The following is a 17709-nucleotide window of genomic DNA, read 5'->3' on the forward strand; positions in this document are numbered from 1 at the left end:
ACTTTTATTTGAGCAGTTTTGCGTGCTGACCTTTACAATATCAATGTTGTGGTATTGGTTACTGCAGAATACTGCTCCGCCACTGATTTAATATGAAAATAGAAGACACATTCTGTTGCACCCTCTTGGTTGTTTCAACTACAGTTTGGGATTGTAAATGGGTGTCTCTGCTTACTGGCAGGCTGTTTACTCACATGGATTCCCCCTCCCTGTTCTGTTTGAATATCCTTGTTAGCACAATGTCCTCACCTCGTTTAAACTTGCAAACAGACTGCGCCTCGGGTAGTCTAATTGCTGTAGACATGGTTGAACCTGTTTTTAGAGTTTCACTATCTGGGCCATTCTGCAAATGTCAGAATGACACCATGAGGGCAGTGCAGCACCAAAATGTACCACATGTACATGTCAGGGCCTTAAGAAGCTCCTCTGCATTTTCTACGTGTCACCGGGCAACGATTGGAGTGGAGCAAAAAAATCATCCAGCAATAAAAAATACGACTGATCCCACACATACACAGACACACTACAGGGTGTATTCATCTGATATATCACCTGTGTTACTGTATTATGTATCAGTCATTTATGGATGTTGGACAAATTCCCTGGCTTTCAACCTAATTTGACCATCTTCAACATCTGATGGAAACTTTTTTATTTTTGGGGATAATTATGGCAAAAAACTGAAAGAAGTGCCATTTCTACACAAGTCACACACATAGACAGAGTTCAGAGGACATTACATTGACTTAATTAAACCCTAACCCTAAGGGTCCAATGTAAGATTTGAGTGAATGGAATGTCCTTTTTGTATACATTTTATATAAGATAATCTTAGTGTGTTTCATCTAAACTATACGAATTGTTGTTTTCTTGAACCTAAAATGGGCCATTTATATTTAAATACTTATATTTACATCAGGAGCGGGTACTCTATACGGAGGCCGCCATGTATTTTACAGTAGTCCAAACAGGAAACTAACACTTTATCATTGTCATAATATGCATGATACAGTCACAACATATAGCCACACCCTGAGGACTCTACACTCAACTGACACCTTTACTGTCAAGGGGGCATGTAATTAGTTCGCTGGCTTTTTGTACGACATTGCCACATATAAGCGAGAGGGAAAATATTTTGTATTTTGACACATGTCCCTGTTTGCACCGTGAAGCTGCAGCAGGACATTTCAGGACTCAGGGGAGGAGTCAGTGAAGGATTTAAAGCACTTTGTTGCAACTTGTTGTTCGTGCTTTGACACGAGAATGTTGGACGTGAGTTATATTACAGAGGAAGCTGGGACTGGCAGGGTGGTGCATACATCCCAGAGGGGTGGAGTGGCAGCAATGTGAACAATCACACAATCACAACAATCACACCCCCCAAAAAACGTATATGAGTACAGCAATTATTTTGAAATGACATGATGGAAGGAGGACAACCGGTTAAGTGAGCGTGTGAGCTTGGATCTGCAGGCCATTCGCCTCATATCACCTGGATTTACCTGCGCAGTTTGCTGCAGCTTTTTCTGCAGCCACACATTCCGAATTCAAAAATGAGCGACTTCGACGAGACCACGTCGTTTCTGGGCAACTACGGGTCTTTCCAAATTCTTATAATGGTTCTGCTCGGATTGAGTGCGATTCCTTGCGGATACATGCCCGTGATCGTGGTGTTTGTTTCGGATACACCCGAGCACCACTGTAAAGTGTGGAGCAACTCCACGATCGAGGGCGCGCACGTCGAGCCGCCCTTCCAGGCGCGCAGCAGCTGGATCGGGCCGGACAGCTGCTCGCGGTACAAAGTGCACGCCAACTGGACTGGGCCGGTGGAGCTGGGCAACGCCACGGAGGAGTGTGTGGACGGCTGGGTCTACAGCACTGAGATATACGCTGCCACCATCGTGTCTGAGGTATCTGAGTGGTGGAGGGTTCTGTTCAGGGGCGGTTGGGACGATTCCAAGGGCCCAGCACAGACAGGGGGCCCCCAGTGAACACTATGTTATCTTTTAACAAGGTATATATTAAATGCACTTTTTCTTCTCCACTTGTGGCAAAATCACCGGGATGGCCTTTATATTTCACCCCTGTTCATGGTTCAGATCTATCATGGTCACACTCGCTGCAATACTTTGTGCCATCGATGATTTTTTTTTAACCGTTGAGCAGCATCAAGTATTTGTGTCTGTGTGTGTGTGTGAGAGAGAGAGAGAGAGAGAGAGAGAGAGAGAGATAGAGAGAGAGAGAGAGAGAGAGAGAGAGAGAGAGAGAGAGAGAGAGAGCCTACTGTCCATCGCCTGAAACTATTTATTTTATCTTGTGAGCTTTCTGGTATGACTAATGTATTTCCTTGTTTAAAACTAGTCCTACATAACGCAGAATACAAATCCTGCCTCCAGTCACTTAGTGTAGGACCTGTATGGCTGCATTTTAAGTTCTTAGCTCCTCTGGGTTAGGATCCTCCCTCCGGCAGTTTTCAACCAGGATCCAGCCTTTTCCTTATTTTCCTCTTGTGGATTCTTCATTTGTTAAAACCTACCTACCTCTAGTTTTCCGTAAAAGACCTCAGCAAATTAATTTCAAACACTCTGCATTTTCTTTACATTTAATACCGGAGAACTTCAACACTCTGAGTGTGTGTTTGCAGAATGGGTCTAATTATGAATCATATGATTGAAATTTAGATTTTAAGCCTTTTGGTTTATAAATTGCATGAATGTGAATCAGCTCTGAGCAATTGAGAAGGATGAGTTGACTTGTGTTGCACTATTGCGTTAACTTTTTCAACACTTTATATTAATTTTAATAAAAACACTTTATCTCTTCTTAGGTTTTCTTTAAACGTTTGGTTACAGCTGAACCTTTCTATTGTTTTTAAATTGTTTGTAGTTTTGACTTAGTTGGTTTTGGGATTAGATTAGAATAGGAATATATTAATATGTATTTTGTGCTTACTATGAAATTTGTCTTGAGGTAACCTGAATTAAACCTGTCCTCTCCTGTTGATTTGAAGTGGGAGCTGGTGTGTGACAATGCATGGAAGGTCCCTTTTTCCACGTCCCTATTTTTTGTTGGATCCCTGTTTGGATCCTTTATTAGTGGCCACCTCTCAGACCGGTGAGTCCTTTTAATAACTTAACCCCACACTTCCTTGGGTCCTGAGCAATACACCCTGTAGTGTGTCTGTGTATGTGTGGGATCAGTCGTATTTTTTATTGCTGGATGATTTTTTTGCTCCACTCCAATCGTTGCCCGGTGACACGTAGAAAATGCAGAGGAGCTTCTTAAGGCCCTGACATGTACATGTGGTACATTTTGGTGCTGCACTGCCCTCATGGTGTCATTCTGACATTTCTCTGCAAGTCAAGTAACATTAATAAAAGCAACGTTAAAAGCTCTTTCTGGAACTTCACAGTTGACACTGTACTTCTGCAGGTTTTCAGCAATGCACCGGCAAAGTTTGAAGTCAATCGTATTGGAGGAGTTTAAAAAAAAGTCAAAATACACACAGACAGATATTACTCCATTAGTAGATCGATTATAGGACCATATAGGAGCAGGGCATGGCAGAGTTACACAGTAACAGCCAACCAAACAATCAGCAAGGGGTTTTCTTAGAATCCAACAGTACCACTTTACTGACATTACACCAAGTATATTCATGCTGCCCTGTGGTTTTTGTGCATTGTGTTACAGGTTTGGCAGAAAGCCTGTGTTTTTCTTCACCTTGGTCTTCACCCCAGTCACTGCCTTGATCCAGGCCACCTCTGTCAGCTGGGTCATGTTCTGTATCTGCAACTGTCTGAAAGGAATTGGCACGATATCCAATTACATCACGTCGCTCATACTGGGTACATGCACTTCCACTGGTCTCAAAATCGTCCTGTGACCAAAGTGGAACTTTGAGCAGTGTGGCAGTGGTTTGTTTTTGCTCTACCATTAGACGAGTAGTAGAAAGTCATTGAAGTTTGCTGAGGCTGTTCAAAGTTGAGCATCACATACAAACACAGCTTTAACTATTTTTCATGCTCCCATTAAATACCAACCAATAGGATGAAGTAAGATTGTTTTTTGTGGCTTGACCCTCTTGTTTTCTCTCATCAATGCCATGCTCTTGCTCCTCCTCTTTGTCAGGGGCCGAGCTGCTGAGAGACTCTGCCAGGGTGAGCTTTACTTTTCTGGGCCACAGTCTGGGTTTTGGCCTTGGTTATGCTTTGTTGCCGCTCTTTGCCTACTTCATACGAGGCTGGAGGATGCTGCTGGTTGCTTCCGCCATTCCCGGCCTCCTGCTTGTTCCGACATGGTGGTAAGTCTCAGGGAATGTTGGCGAATGAATGTATTAAACCGTGGGAAGATCTCTGAGTGGATCCTCCAAGATAATGAAGCGAAGCAAAATCACAGACAGACACCAAAGGGTCACAGTAGGGACTCAAGTGACTGCAAAGAGATGCAGAACAACAGCAAAAATACAGCAAAAAACTAAAAGAGATGACTTCTGATCTTATTTTTGGATTTCTGGAGTGTGCTTTAGAGTCTGTACGTTTTTTTTCACATCCTTCATAACCAAGAATTCCTCCAACTTTACCTCTGTTCACAAACACAACACTAGCTGATGAAATTCAAAGAAGATGGAATTGTTGTCAGTACCGTCAAATAACTACAGGGCAGACTTTGGGTGAAATGTGTGGTAACCTGCATCAGTTTTCACTAAAGAGAGAGTTCACTGTGAAACAAAACTCTTTGGCCGGCTGAGCTTGCAAATAAGCTGTAGCAAATATACCATTTGGAGTGAGGAGTAAAGCTGCCTCCCATTCCTGTGTCTTCCTGTCGCTGTTTCCACATACGGATTTCCGTCTTTGTCAGTGTGAATGCTGTATATTCACATTCACATGGTCCGATTCCATACTGTATGAAAAAATCATAAAGAAAAGTCACAAATTGTATTGCATGTTCAATGATCTCCTGTTTGTCTCTCCATTCAGGCTGATTCCTGAGTCTCCACGTTGGCTTTTGCAGAAAGGTCGGGTGGAGGAGGCTGAGCTCGTCATACGCAATGCTGCAAAAAGGAACCGAGTCCCTGTCCCTGAGGTCTTATTCAAGGCTGGAGAGGGCTTAGAGCTAATGGTGCTGATTTCCCTCCACAAATGTGAAAGTCATTGTGTTTTTAGTTTAAAATACAATCTGAACGTGTAACCAGGCTGTACTTTTTCTGTACTCAAGTGGACATTACACTGTGTGCTACATGATTCCTTTTATGTACTGTACATCTGCGTCAGCAGCTTGAAGACAAAGCCCAGCAGACATTCACATATATGGACCTGATACGCACCCGTAACATGAGGAATATTACAATTCTAGGTTGTTTCATATGGTAATATGAAGCTTTCTTCATTTCAAATCTCTGTACTACACATGTATGATACACACGTTTAAAAAAATATATTGTGACCAATGCCATTGGACAGTGTTTGCATCATTATTTACATAAGACACAGTGCTTTTAATTAGATTTTTTTGAAATAAAGTATCTTACCAAGATAAGATATTTGATAAGTTTGCACTGTTGTACTGCTGTGGTAATCAGTTTTTACAGATGTGAAAAGAATTTAAAATTCCAAAGTCATATTATTTAAGCTGTAGCTTCTGAAAAGAACTTGCATGAATGGTATCAGTATGAGAACACTGGATTTTGGTTGTGTTATATAAGATATTATATTCATATTTTTGTTGATGTTGTTATTACTAAAACACTGCATTCCATATTAATTCCATTCGGATTATGTATTTCTGCAGGATGACTGTGTCCATGGTCTTTTATGGCCTCGCTCTTAATACTAGTAACATGAATGGAAACGTCTACCTCAACTGCTTCATCTCTGCAGCCATCGACATTGTGATATACATAGCCACTTGGCTGCTGGTGAGCCGGGCTCCGAGACCCATTTTCCTCTTCTCCTCAATGATGTTTTGTGGCATCATGCTTCTGATCATCAAGCTGGTTCCTGATGGTCTGTACTGTATACACACTAAGTACAACACTGATTCAATCTGGGCTCTTTTTTTAATGTTTTCTTTCTTATTTTATTCCCAGACATGCATCTCATGGTTCAGGTGTTGGGCTTGCTGGGGCGGATAGGCGTGTCTGCTGCTTACAGCTTTATCTACTTGTTCTTCCCTGAGCTGATCCCCACTGTCGTCAGGAACATGGGACTAGGGGTCGTCTCCATGGGTGCCCGAGTAGGCACCATCCTTTCTCCGTATGTGATTTACTTAGGTAAGTGTTTCTGAGTTCAAACCAAAGTAAGAGAGGATGGGATACACATGGTTGAACATACTGTATACCTAATACTTGTTACACATTCAGAGGGAAGTCCAATTAAACTGTAAATACCCACAAAAAAAGATAAATAATAATGTAATAAATGCAGACCATTTATATACAAATACATAGATGGAGTAACAGCAACTGCAACTTAACGGAATCTAAAAATGTCCTTCTTGCCAAATCATGAATTACGATTTTATGTGTGACACTACAGAATTTATATACACACATACAGTATATCATCTCACAAAGAACATTATGAATTTGGTTTCCTCCTAGCTTTGTTGCATGTACATTTGGGGCACAGGGTTATCTTATCTGTCATGGTCAAGAAATCCAAAAATGTCCAAACCATAAGTTTTATTAAAATGTTACTTTAGCCTGACATATTTTCCATAGTTGTTTCATATTGTGCATTGTCATTTAGCTTTCTGTGGAAAAATTGCTATCCGGAGGTTTAATTAAATTTTTAGCATCAGAGCAGTGTATCTTTCTGTTAATCCCCAAAAGAATCAGATTCATGAGTATCTTTCGTATGACGCAGATATTTGGACTGGAAAAAACTTATCCCATTAGTGATGGCTCTGTGCTAATGCACCAGTTAATAATGTGTATTACACCAATGTTTGACGTGTTTAAAATGTCAGCAGTGACAAAGGGCTTATGGATGCAACCCATTGAAATAAACAGATCAATGACAAAGAGCGCCTGATGTTCTGATTGCAGGAGTTTACTGCAAGATCCTGCCATACTTGGTTTTCGGCACATTCAGCATCATGGCTGCTGTTTTTAGCGTGTTACTGCCAGACACCAGAAACCGCCAACTTCCGGACCTCATCAGCCAGGTCCAGCCCATCAGAAGGTATGTGTGAAATATGACCAACAGATACAATGAAATCTTGTCACCTAAATTGGACTTTGTAGACCTCTTGCATCAGGAGCAGGTCTGCAGCAGCATTTTTCAGTCCCAGAGATGTTGACCACAAAGGGTGCAAAATGTTTTAGATTAAACTGAATGATAGCGTACTCACCAGATCTTGTTTCTGATTCATCTGCCTCTATTTCTATTGTTTAATTAAAGCTGCCACTGCTGCTGTCCAAAGGAAACAGCAACAGCCCAGGAGCATACAACTGAAGGCTGTAAAAAAAATGGACAAGAGTGCCACCTGCTGAAGGGAAAGAGTGATGAAAGAAAAAGCCTTCAAAACCAGAAGAGCTCTTTGTAGAGCAGATAACCTCAGACAAGGTTGAACAAACATGCACATTACTGTTTAGTTTAATATATATATATATATATATATATATTATAATATATATATATATATTATATATTCACACTTTCTCTATTACACATCATGTCAGCACAGCTATCAGGGGCAATTTGGGGTTGAGTATCTTGCGCAAAGAAATTTAAGCATGCAGACTGTGGTAGACTGGGATCAAACTGAACCATTTCTGGTCAGAGGACGACCCGCTCTATATCTCCTGAGACACAGACAGTACAGAAAGTAACGTCAAACCTATCCTGCTTTGCTGTTCCATCTGTTTTCTTTAAAATGCACAAGTCTTCTCACTCCCAACTTCTATTATTTAAACTGTGAGGCCATCACTGGCATCAGGAGCACAGAACACCACTCACCCACTCAACTGACACTGTAGTGTAATAAGGTCACAGGTTCAAGGCGATAAGATGTAACAGGTCAAAAACCTTGTACTTGCTTCTGTAGCAGCACTGAACAGGATGGCATATCATTGTTTCATGTTTGTTCGATATCTTCGGTTGTTATTGATGTTAACGTTATTAATTATGTGTAATGTCTGCTGGGTGTTGCTGTAGCGTGTGGGGAGGTGATACTGAATTTCCCATAAATGAACCAACAACAACCTGTAAAAATAGTGTTTCTTAGGTGATGGTGAAACATTCTCTTTCCAAACACCACAGAATGAGCTGAATCATTAGATTATTTTTGCCATATTGATAAGAAACTGTTAGATTAAAAAAATACTCCAAACTAATGGACACACAAAAAAACAGAGAAAACACAAAAAAACAAGACAGCAATGAGTCCAGTGCAGGTATTTAGGCGCTGACATATAATATGCTGCCTGATGGGAACCTAATTCATAAACGCAACCCTGTGTAGGTTTACAAATATGTTAATCTATTAGGTACACCTAACTAAAAACAATGCAGCCTGATACAAGTCCTGTAATACAATGCTGCAATACTGCTTCACTGTATTGTACTTTTGTATAATATTGTTCTTTCTATTATTTTTCCACTTCATTCAAGTATATGTAGCTGTGTCTCACACTAACAGTTCAGCAGCACCACACTCTGCACCCTCCGACATGATCGTAAAGTTGGATCATCGCCTCTCTCACACCATCTCAACATAAACTGAACATTATACTTTCATGAAGATGGATTTATTACAGGACTGCTGATATCAGCAAAATGTTTTAAAATAGTAAGAAAACACATATTGTTTATTATTTACCTTCAGTAGTGAACAGTTTTGTCGGTAATAGAGTCATCACATAATCTCGTTTACTGCTCCTGCACAGCTGACTGTCCACCTCTGAAACATCGCGAGATTATATCCCTCAACAGGTCGGTGTCGAGGGTTTCGGCTCGATGGAACAAAGCCCAGCTTGTCGTGACTATGATTGGCTTATCTTGATATCAGTTGGAAATGTAAACCAATCACCGCTCTTCACGCCTAAAATTAACCAATCAGAGGTGAGCTAAGGGCGGGTCTTCCTCCACCGGAGCACCGTTGCCTTCTGCCCGCTGCTGAGCTGCGGACCCGGCGTCTGTCTGTCTGTCTGTGTGTCCGTCCGCAGCCTCCACAAAGCCGGTGGCGGACGGACGAGGAGACAAGTGACCGAGACGACAGCGCCTACAAGCGGGTGTTTGTGATTCAAACAGCCGGGTGGCACAATGGCGCTGGAAGGGAACTGAAACAGTGGCTTGCTAACAGCTAGCGTGGAACGTGGTCAGCTAGCAGATGGAGTTAGCTAGCGGCTGTAGTTCTGCCAGTTCTCAGTTCTGTGTAGATCCAGTTGAAAAATATTGACTCCACATTGAGACAGTGACCGTAACGATGACGGTGCTTCTGTATCATCGTGTAACGTGACACCACTAACCTAGCTAACGATGACTTCAGCTCAAGGCAGCATCGCACTATCCCAGTATGCAGTGATTTGCAGCTAGTTAACTTCCCAGCCCAGTGAAATCCTAATGCAGATCACAAATGACAATACCTTCTGTATAGACTTAGTAAATTCATATTTGTGACCCTGAGTTAAGTGTCACTTCACCCCAGGCTACGGTGAATCCATAGTTAATCATGGGCCCTAAAAAGAGACCAGTTCCCTTAAACATTTCTCCTACTGGTAATGGATTAACCAGCTCCAACAACACAGATGTTGCATGAGAGCAAGTTATCCTATACTGACCAAATTATCAACATCAGGTACTTCATGAGATGTTAAACAGCCATATTGTCAATTCAATCTGAAAGAGGATTTATTCCCATTTTTAGGGCTAAATTAGAGGCACTTTGGAAAATAATGGAGGAGCTGGAGTTAGATGAACAGCAGAAGAAGGAAACAAGTTGAAAGATGAGGGCAATGGAGGTGTAGTCAGCATGGAGTGCCTAGGACCATCAAGGATTAATCATGGCCAGAAAGGTGAGCTAGAAACCTTACTGATATAAATCATAATATAAAACTGATGAATTCTGAATATATCCTCTCTCTAAACTCTCTTTTCTATTCAGCTCATTCACCGAGACATACAACCTGCTCTCAGGAACCAGATTGTCCGAGAGCATATGAGTGCAACTCTCCCTCCACCGTGGGCTTCTATGGAGCCTTTCACAGCAATGGAGAGATCTGCATGGAGCACGTGGTGAGAGAACTGGAGAAGGCTGTCTGTGTGTGTATTGCTGTATTTATCCATTCATCCCTAAATTGATTTTGTTTGTATCTTTCCAAATTGTTCTTGTACTATTGAGCCAAAATATTATGACCACTGACATATGAAGTGAATGATATTGATCATCTTGTAACAACAGCACATATATTGTTGGGATATATTGTTAAGAAGTGAAAAGTCAGGTCTCAGTGTCTCAATGCTGCAAGACTTGCTGTGGTAGCAGTAACATCTTGGAGAAAATATAATTTGGTTATTTGGGAGGGGGTTGGTCAGGGCTTTTTGTGTATTGGACTCCTATCATTACAATATGTATTTAAAGGCACAACACAGGTTACAGTTTTACACAGAACACACAAACATTAGCAAGAGGAGTAAAACAAATATAATCACAAAGTAATGTCCTTTAATCCTTGGCTTTTGTCAACTGAAGTCTGTAGCCATACTGAGTCGATTCCTCACCATCATTCCTCTTGCATAATTATTTTCTCTGATTTTTTTCACACTTTTCACCATCTGTGACAGACATCCCTCTTGGCTGTATGACGCATATTTTTACCCTGGTTTATTTCTGCAGTTAAGACACAGGGAGATTTTCTATGTTTCCTTTGTGGCAGCAGAACACGTTAGAGCAGTTTCCAGAAGCTCCTGCAGGTTAATCTGGATTTACCAAACACTTTAAAAGCTGATTAACTTTGAAAAACTCACAGTAGATGTGTTCAAACACACGCAAGCCCAGCAACATAATAACGCTACATATAACACGTATATGCATTAATATGTCGTTTCTGGTACTGTCTTCATCCAAAAACGATATCTACTGAGTTTGAGATGAAAATTTGTCATATATCAGGGTGAATATGTTATCATCCTTCTCCTGAGCATTACATAGTTCTCCTATTCATTTGGTTTAATCACTGCGCCTGAGTGTTATATATGTTAGGAAAAACCCTGTGTGTGCATTCCAGCGCTAGAGACCCCCTGTATCTTTTCAATAGCTTCACCAGACCGTAAGTGCACATTACAGTCACAGTAAAGATATGCACCTTTGAAATGTTGTGTTTTTTTTTGTGATTTCCCATCGTTTTCCTTGTTTTTCCCTTTGTTGTCCTGGATACTGGATCTGTGGACCAGGTGCTGAAAGAAGCACAGAGGATCCCAGAAGAGATTCTGGGCAAAGTCAGCATTGCTGTGAGTACATGCTTTATTGTCATATTATATGATGTGACGATGGTATTAACGAAACAGTGGCTTGCCTAAAGTGTTCTGTTTAGATAAAGCAGTTTCATGAAGTCTTAAAGAATATTTTCTCAATCATATCAGTCTTTCAGTTTACTGTATTGCTTTACTGTTTACTGTATCGAGCTCAAACTAAATCATGGACTTTATATGCAGACACACACGTCATTGGCCTGGAGGGTTATATGCTTGTTCCTGACTTTGTTTTCACATTATGCTTATTTACACTTATTGACCTGAATCATTTATTTCCTTAGGCCTTGCCTACCTGAGAGAAAAACACCAAATCATGCATAGAGGTGTGAACATTTTCATTAAGTTGATTATGGATTTTTGTGTGTCATAACAGTTTCCTGTCTGAGGCGTAATGCACAATATTGAGCTTATTCAAATTTGTATTACTTACCACGTACCAAAGACAGAAAAAATCTAAGTGACCACTTCCTGTTTATGTAAATAATTGTCAAATACTGTAGCTGGTTGTAATGAAAGTCTAGTCAGTTGAAGTTTTCCTAGCATTAACTTTTTACCAACAGATGTGACGCCTTCCAACATGTTGCAGATTCACGTGGTGAGATCAAGTTGTGTGACTTTGGTGTGAGTGGGCAGCTCATAGACTCAATGGCGAATTCCTTTGTGGAGACGTGATCCCTAAGTTTTATGCTATGAAAACATGAACTCTGTTCCATTCTTCACCATCACTCTGACCAATTGAAAGTCACATCAATAACCTAATTTCAAACAGTGCCTGAGTGTAAAGGTCAAACGTGTAAGATTTAGGGACATCTAGTGGCGAAGTTGCATATTACAACAAAAATATGAATAGTAATGGTATCACAGGTTCTCTCTAGTGCCAGTGTTTGATCTGTCCATTCTGGTCTACTGAAGAAAAATGGTAGACTCCCATGGTGGTAGTGGATCTGCTCCCTATGTAAATATACACAGCCCCTTCTAATGTAACAAAAACACAGCAATTCCTAGTTTTATCTTATTATACACTAATGCAAACAAAACTATGAATATCAGCAGTGAGCAAGACAAACTCACACACATCAATAGAATCCTTGTTTTCATTTCAGTCTTGTTTGAAATGTTGATAATCAAACTCTTGAATCCTATTCCAGGTCATGGTAGAGTCATGTCTATCTTTGAACTCTTGGTCCACATAGTAAATGAGGTAAGAATCTAAGAACAGGAATAATGGTCGTCTGATTCAATTTGGGATTAACTGTGATCCTGGCTAAATCAGGATGGTGTCCCTCTCTGCTGCTGGTGATAGGATCACATGTTCATTCAGCTTTCTACTGTATTTCAGCTTCCTCTTAAACTACCACATGGTGTTTTCACCTCTGATTTCCAGGACTCTGTCCACAGAGCGATGAGAGAGAATTGTAGCCTTACAACATTGCTTAGGTGTCCTTTAAAGTAGCTGTGGCTGATTCATAAACATGATTTTAAATTCATACTCACTGAAGACTCATTGTTAGCACCACAATCTTTGTTCATTTAAACCTTTGAATGTTGATTGTGCAGTATAAGGGTTAGGGTTATTTTATCTGGGATTGTTTTGTTGCAGGACCACACGTTTATCAGCGTTCTGAGGCGGAGGAGGACGATTCTGCTGGCTGGCTTTGTCAAACTATGGGGCTGAACCAACCAAGCACTCCCACGTGCACTGCAGACTGAACACACAATCTACTTGCCCTTCACACATTGTGTAAAAACACGGAGAAGCTGCTGCCTAAAATCGTACACATACACGTCTTATGTGCCAAGTCCTCCTTCAGGTAAACTGTTAAAACCCTGCAGTCATACAGATGTATATACTATATAAAAACTGGAAGATTCATCTCTTATAATAATAATAAAATAGATAAATACAATAGCCCTGCATAATTTCCGTGTCTCTTTTTCAGTGTTATTTTATCTCATCTTGTTTCTTCGAATGGATCTGAGGCTTCCAGTACGAGTGTGTCAGCCCCAGTTATTAAAATCGTGGTTAAGTATCAGATTTATAAATTCGTTTTTTTGTATGTGCTATGCAAACATAAGGGTAAGAATCATAGAATTTTACTGAACAGTCCAGGTTATGTGTGTCTGTGTTAGCAAGAGATGAGTAAGTCCAGGAAATGTTTAAATCCATTTGTTGACGTGACAGATTTCTTCAGCATAGTGTTTAAAACATTTCTGTATGACACTCACGACAAAGCTTCAAATGCACCCTCCTCCCTCTCTGTGTGTTGGGGTTGTTTATTAGTTACTGAAAATGGCGTCCTCAGCTTGTTCTGGTATCAATGGCTTCAGATAAGCGATGCTGAGGCCGAGGCTGCCTTTGTAAAGACCAGAGATTCAGACCTTGAAAAGAAGCTTCTGTTACAAGACTGATTTATCAATCTCCTTAGAAAGCTGTGCTATGATTCACTGCCGTCGCTCACAGCAGACTAATTTCTTTGTATTTTAACAAAACAAACAGACCACGGATTTGCCATTCAAGTGCCCTCTACGTTGTGTCAGGATTTGGGCATTTCACTCCCTTCGATTTATTCATTTTGTGTATGTCCTCTTTTTAACTACAATAGATGCTCTATGGTAAAACCGTCCACCATTTTGTCTTCATTAAGTCCTAATTGTCAATAAATTGTATGTATGCCAACATGATTTCCTCATTTGCTGGAGTATTACTTCTGTCTCACGCTTGTTTCACCAGATGGGGGCAGCATATTAGGCATATGGCTCTGTGGATTTCAAGATAAATAATATACCATGGCTGAGTGGTGAATTGTGTACATCGTTGCCACTAAGGTAACTGATGAAATACATCAGTCACATAAGATGAGATAAAATAGCATAACATAAAATGAGATGTGGGTAGCTGTGGCTGTGGCTCAGGAGGGTAGTGTGGCTCGTCCACAGATTCCGTGGTTCGATCTATTTCTCCCCCATACCATTTTATTAAGTGTCCTTGGGCAAGATAGTGAACGCCAAATACTGGCTTTGTACGAGTTATGTATGATGGAGAAAGTGTTGCACATAGATGCATTGTATGAATAAGTGTGAGTGTGTGTGAATGGGTTAATAGTGAAAGATAAGATAAGATAATCCTTAATTAGTCCCATTAGAGGCAAATTGGCTGAGTTGCAGCAGCAAAGAGGACAGTCAAAGACATCAGTAAAAGTGCTAGATTAGTAAATAAACATGCAATATAAAATCCACGGAAATAAGGAAATAGAATCGACATAATATTTACAAACAGTTGCACTATTTTTACTCTATTTGAGCTATGTGTAATGTCTGGAGTGATCATGCAACGTCTTCCCTTTAGTGTCTCTGAACTTCAGTCTGAAAGTGTGAGGCCTCGAGCTCTGAGAGAGACAGTGTTGCAGTATGTAGAGTGGCTCTGAGCAGCGTTGACGGGAGGGAGGGGGGGGGGGTACCACTGCAGCAGAAAAACAGCAATGTCTGCAGTCATTAATATGCAAACATGCAAATGAGAGGGTAATTAGGATTGGGCGTTTGTCAGTGGCTCTTTGATTGCTAATGAATTCCAATCTGCAAGAAAGGGGGAGGGGATGATGAGCTAAAAATTAGGAAAAAGCAGGATGTGTCATTGTGCTTTCTCCTGCAGAAAGAAAATGTGAAATACAATGTGTGGAGGCTCTTTAGAAAAGTGGAAGCCTGGTTAAAAAGAATAAATGACGCTTTGATTATTACACCACTACTGAACATTGCTGCTTTTAGACTAATCAAGAGTAAACAAGATGACAACAGCCTTCTGAAACTGATGCAAAACATTCTTTGGTCGGAAAAAATGCACTAATAAGTGTAGTATGTAAAAAAAAAAAAAAAAAAATCCAGCATCAATGAAAGCCACAACATAAAAAGAGGAGGAAATGGGGTTCTGAGTTTGTGCCAAGACAATTAACTGTGCACAGCGTCACTGAGCACGGCAGACTAGAGCCACGGCAGGAACCTAGAAAGATTCCTGCTCATTATCAATGAGTGATGGGTCTGACCCCTGCAGAGAAGAATGCTCAGGTATCTCAGCAGGGGGGGGGGGGGGGGGGGGGTGGCAGAGGCCGCATGTTGTGTGTCACAAACAGTGTTATTTTTATATTTTGGGCCTAACGTGTGTGTGATAGTGTGTGTGGATGGGGGGGGTTTGCTGGTTCACACACGAGCACACACCGCTGTTATTGCTGTTTCAGTGGTCCCTTGGCACTTGTGCATCTTCCTCCCTGGCATGTGAGATGAGAAGATGTATACATGGAGTAAAAACAAATTAAATGTTGTGAAGAACGGGGGGAAAACAGCTGCTCCTGTCACCTTATAGCATAATCACTTCCTCGCAACGCTGCGGCTTTTTAGATTTCTCAAAGCTGACCACAGGAGCACTACACTTGAGTGATACTCATTCAAAAGGTGCAAACACGCCACCTCATCATTTACATAGGCATGCATGATGTTTATCGCAAACATATTCCAAAAATACTCGAGCTAGGATTCTAAGTGCAAACACTAAAACCGATATATTTGGGACGGCTGATCCCAGCCCTGCTCTTGTTTGGTGTGTGATGAGCATGTGAGTGTGTTTGTGTGTGTGTGAGTGTGAAAGAGAGAGAGGGGGAGCTGTATTTTTCACAGGAAACAGGAAACCAAAAGTCATAACAGGATGCCCTAGGTTTTTCATACTGTACCTGATGCGTGGGTGGCTGCATGGGGGTAACCCATTTACAAAGCTTTAGTGCTCGTCTAGAAGCAGAGAGAACCCAGGAAAGAGTGGGTGGAGAATGGGGTGCACACTTTGGGGTTAGGAAAATGGTGTTGCAATCTAAATATAGCTTTTCCTCTTGAGTCCTGCACCTCACGGTTCAACCTTGATGTTGATTTGCCTCCATGTCGCTTGTCCTACTTTTTTAAAGGCGACAAACCAAACATTGTTTGATGTTTTCGTGTGGAGCTGCGATATGATCACTTCCATGGCAAATTCATGTGCCAGCTTTCCCCAGGTGTACTGTGGGAGTGTCACAAGTGAAGCGGTGACATGAGACCAGTTTTGTCATAATGAGGTTGATGTGCTCACACCGACTGAATGCGCCTCAACCCGCGGAAAACATATGAAGCTCCTGCATCTTTTCTCATCTGACTCCATTCGCCTTCGTCTGTACAATTCAAAGCATGCATTTTCAGATTTTTTTGTAATCAGCGTTTTACTTTACTTTGTTCTCATGGTATAACATATTATACCATGAGAACAAAGGTTGATGGCATACAGGTGTGACTTGCATGTGTGCAACGCATGCTGCTAACCATATGTGCATGTGTTGTGAACCACAAAGTGCAGTGGATGGCTGCGTTTTCTCGTAAAGGCCGGCACAGATGTTATTTAGGTTGTTTCCCCCCTCAAACCAGTTGAGGTTTTCTCTAGAAGGTCTCAAAACAAACACTGACATTAACTGCAGCCCTGTTTACATAACCACCCGATATACAACTCAAGAAATAACAGCGGCCATGCCACCTCTGTGAACTCATGCTGGAAACTCAGTCTTTTGATTCCAGTTTGAGAGAGAGAAGAGGATATTGTCTTTTGCCTGCTCATTTTATACTCAACACGTCAGGGACTTCAGATGCTTTATTTTCCCTGTTCCCAAACACTTAACCAAAACGATTGCACAAATTCTTAATATGTAACAACATATGGAGAGATTTCTTATATTGTCATTGCCCAAATGTAGGGCATTGTAATGGCTAGATATATAGCTCGGATGAGCTCAAAACAGTTTGTAACTACATATGTTATTTTAGCCTTAAACATTGGTATAAACAAGAGAACTTGGTTTTAGTCATAGTAGTTAGTCAATCATATCATTTAATATTAACTATTTGTTGTAATAATGTCAATAAACATAAGACACTGTAATTAACATTCTCTAAGCTACCTGTAATGTTCGTCGTGTGTGTGTGTGTGTGTGTAATGTTTAAAGTAACATTGGACTTAATAAACTACAGGATAAAAGAGTGAAGTCATTAATATAAGGGGATATTTGAGCCTGTTGTGATATGTATGTCGTTTTTCATTGCAATAATGTGTATTTTGTTTATAGCAAGGTCACCCCCTACTTTGATCTTATGTCAGTATATTCAACACTAAATACATGAATCCGATTGAAACATAATAGCACTATTATGATTGTGTGACATTAGGAAC

At 40.8% G+C, this 17709-nt stretch overlaps 2 protein-coding genes across 2 annotated transcripts; both read left to right on the forward strand.

The window, feature by feature from the left end:
• The first annotated feature begins 1556 nt into the window (after window positions 1-1556).
• LOC133017513 (organic cation/carnitine transporter 2-like) lies at window positions 1557-8725 on the forward strand. The gene is made up of 10 exons (XM_061083620.1): window positions 1557-1913; window positions 3014-3117; window positions 3697-3851; window positions 4135-4306; window positions 4983-5124; window positions 5277-5371; window positions 5794-6008; window positions 6092-6274; window positions 7052-7187; window positions 8647-8725. Exons 1-10 carry the CDS (start codon window positions 1557-1559, stop codon window positions 8723-8725), a joined length of 1638 nt encoding a protein of 545 aa, XP_060939603.1.
• Window positions 8726-9678: 953 nt separating this feature from the next.
• On the forward strand, window positions 9679-12152 carry map2k2b (mitogen-activated protein kinase kinase 2b). The gene is given in 10 exon segments (XM_061083621.1): window positions 9679-9767; window positions 9874-9935; window positions 9938-9999; window positions 10001-10021; window positions 10111-10159; window positions 10162-10237; window positions 11375-11466; window positions 11762-11803; window positions 12041-12061; window positions 12064-12152. Coding segments are annotated over 10 exon segments (603 nt in total).
• The last annotated feature ends 5557 nt before the right edge of the window (window positions 12153-17709 follow it).

Source organism: Limanda limanda, chromosome 13 (genome assembly GCF_963576545.1).
Source record: "Limanda limanda chromosome 13, fLimLim1.1, whole genome shotgun sequence".
In the NCBI taxonomy this organism is placed as follows: Eukaryota; Metazoa; Chordata; class Actinopteri; order Pleuronectiformes; family Pleuronectidae; genus Limanda; species Limanda limanda.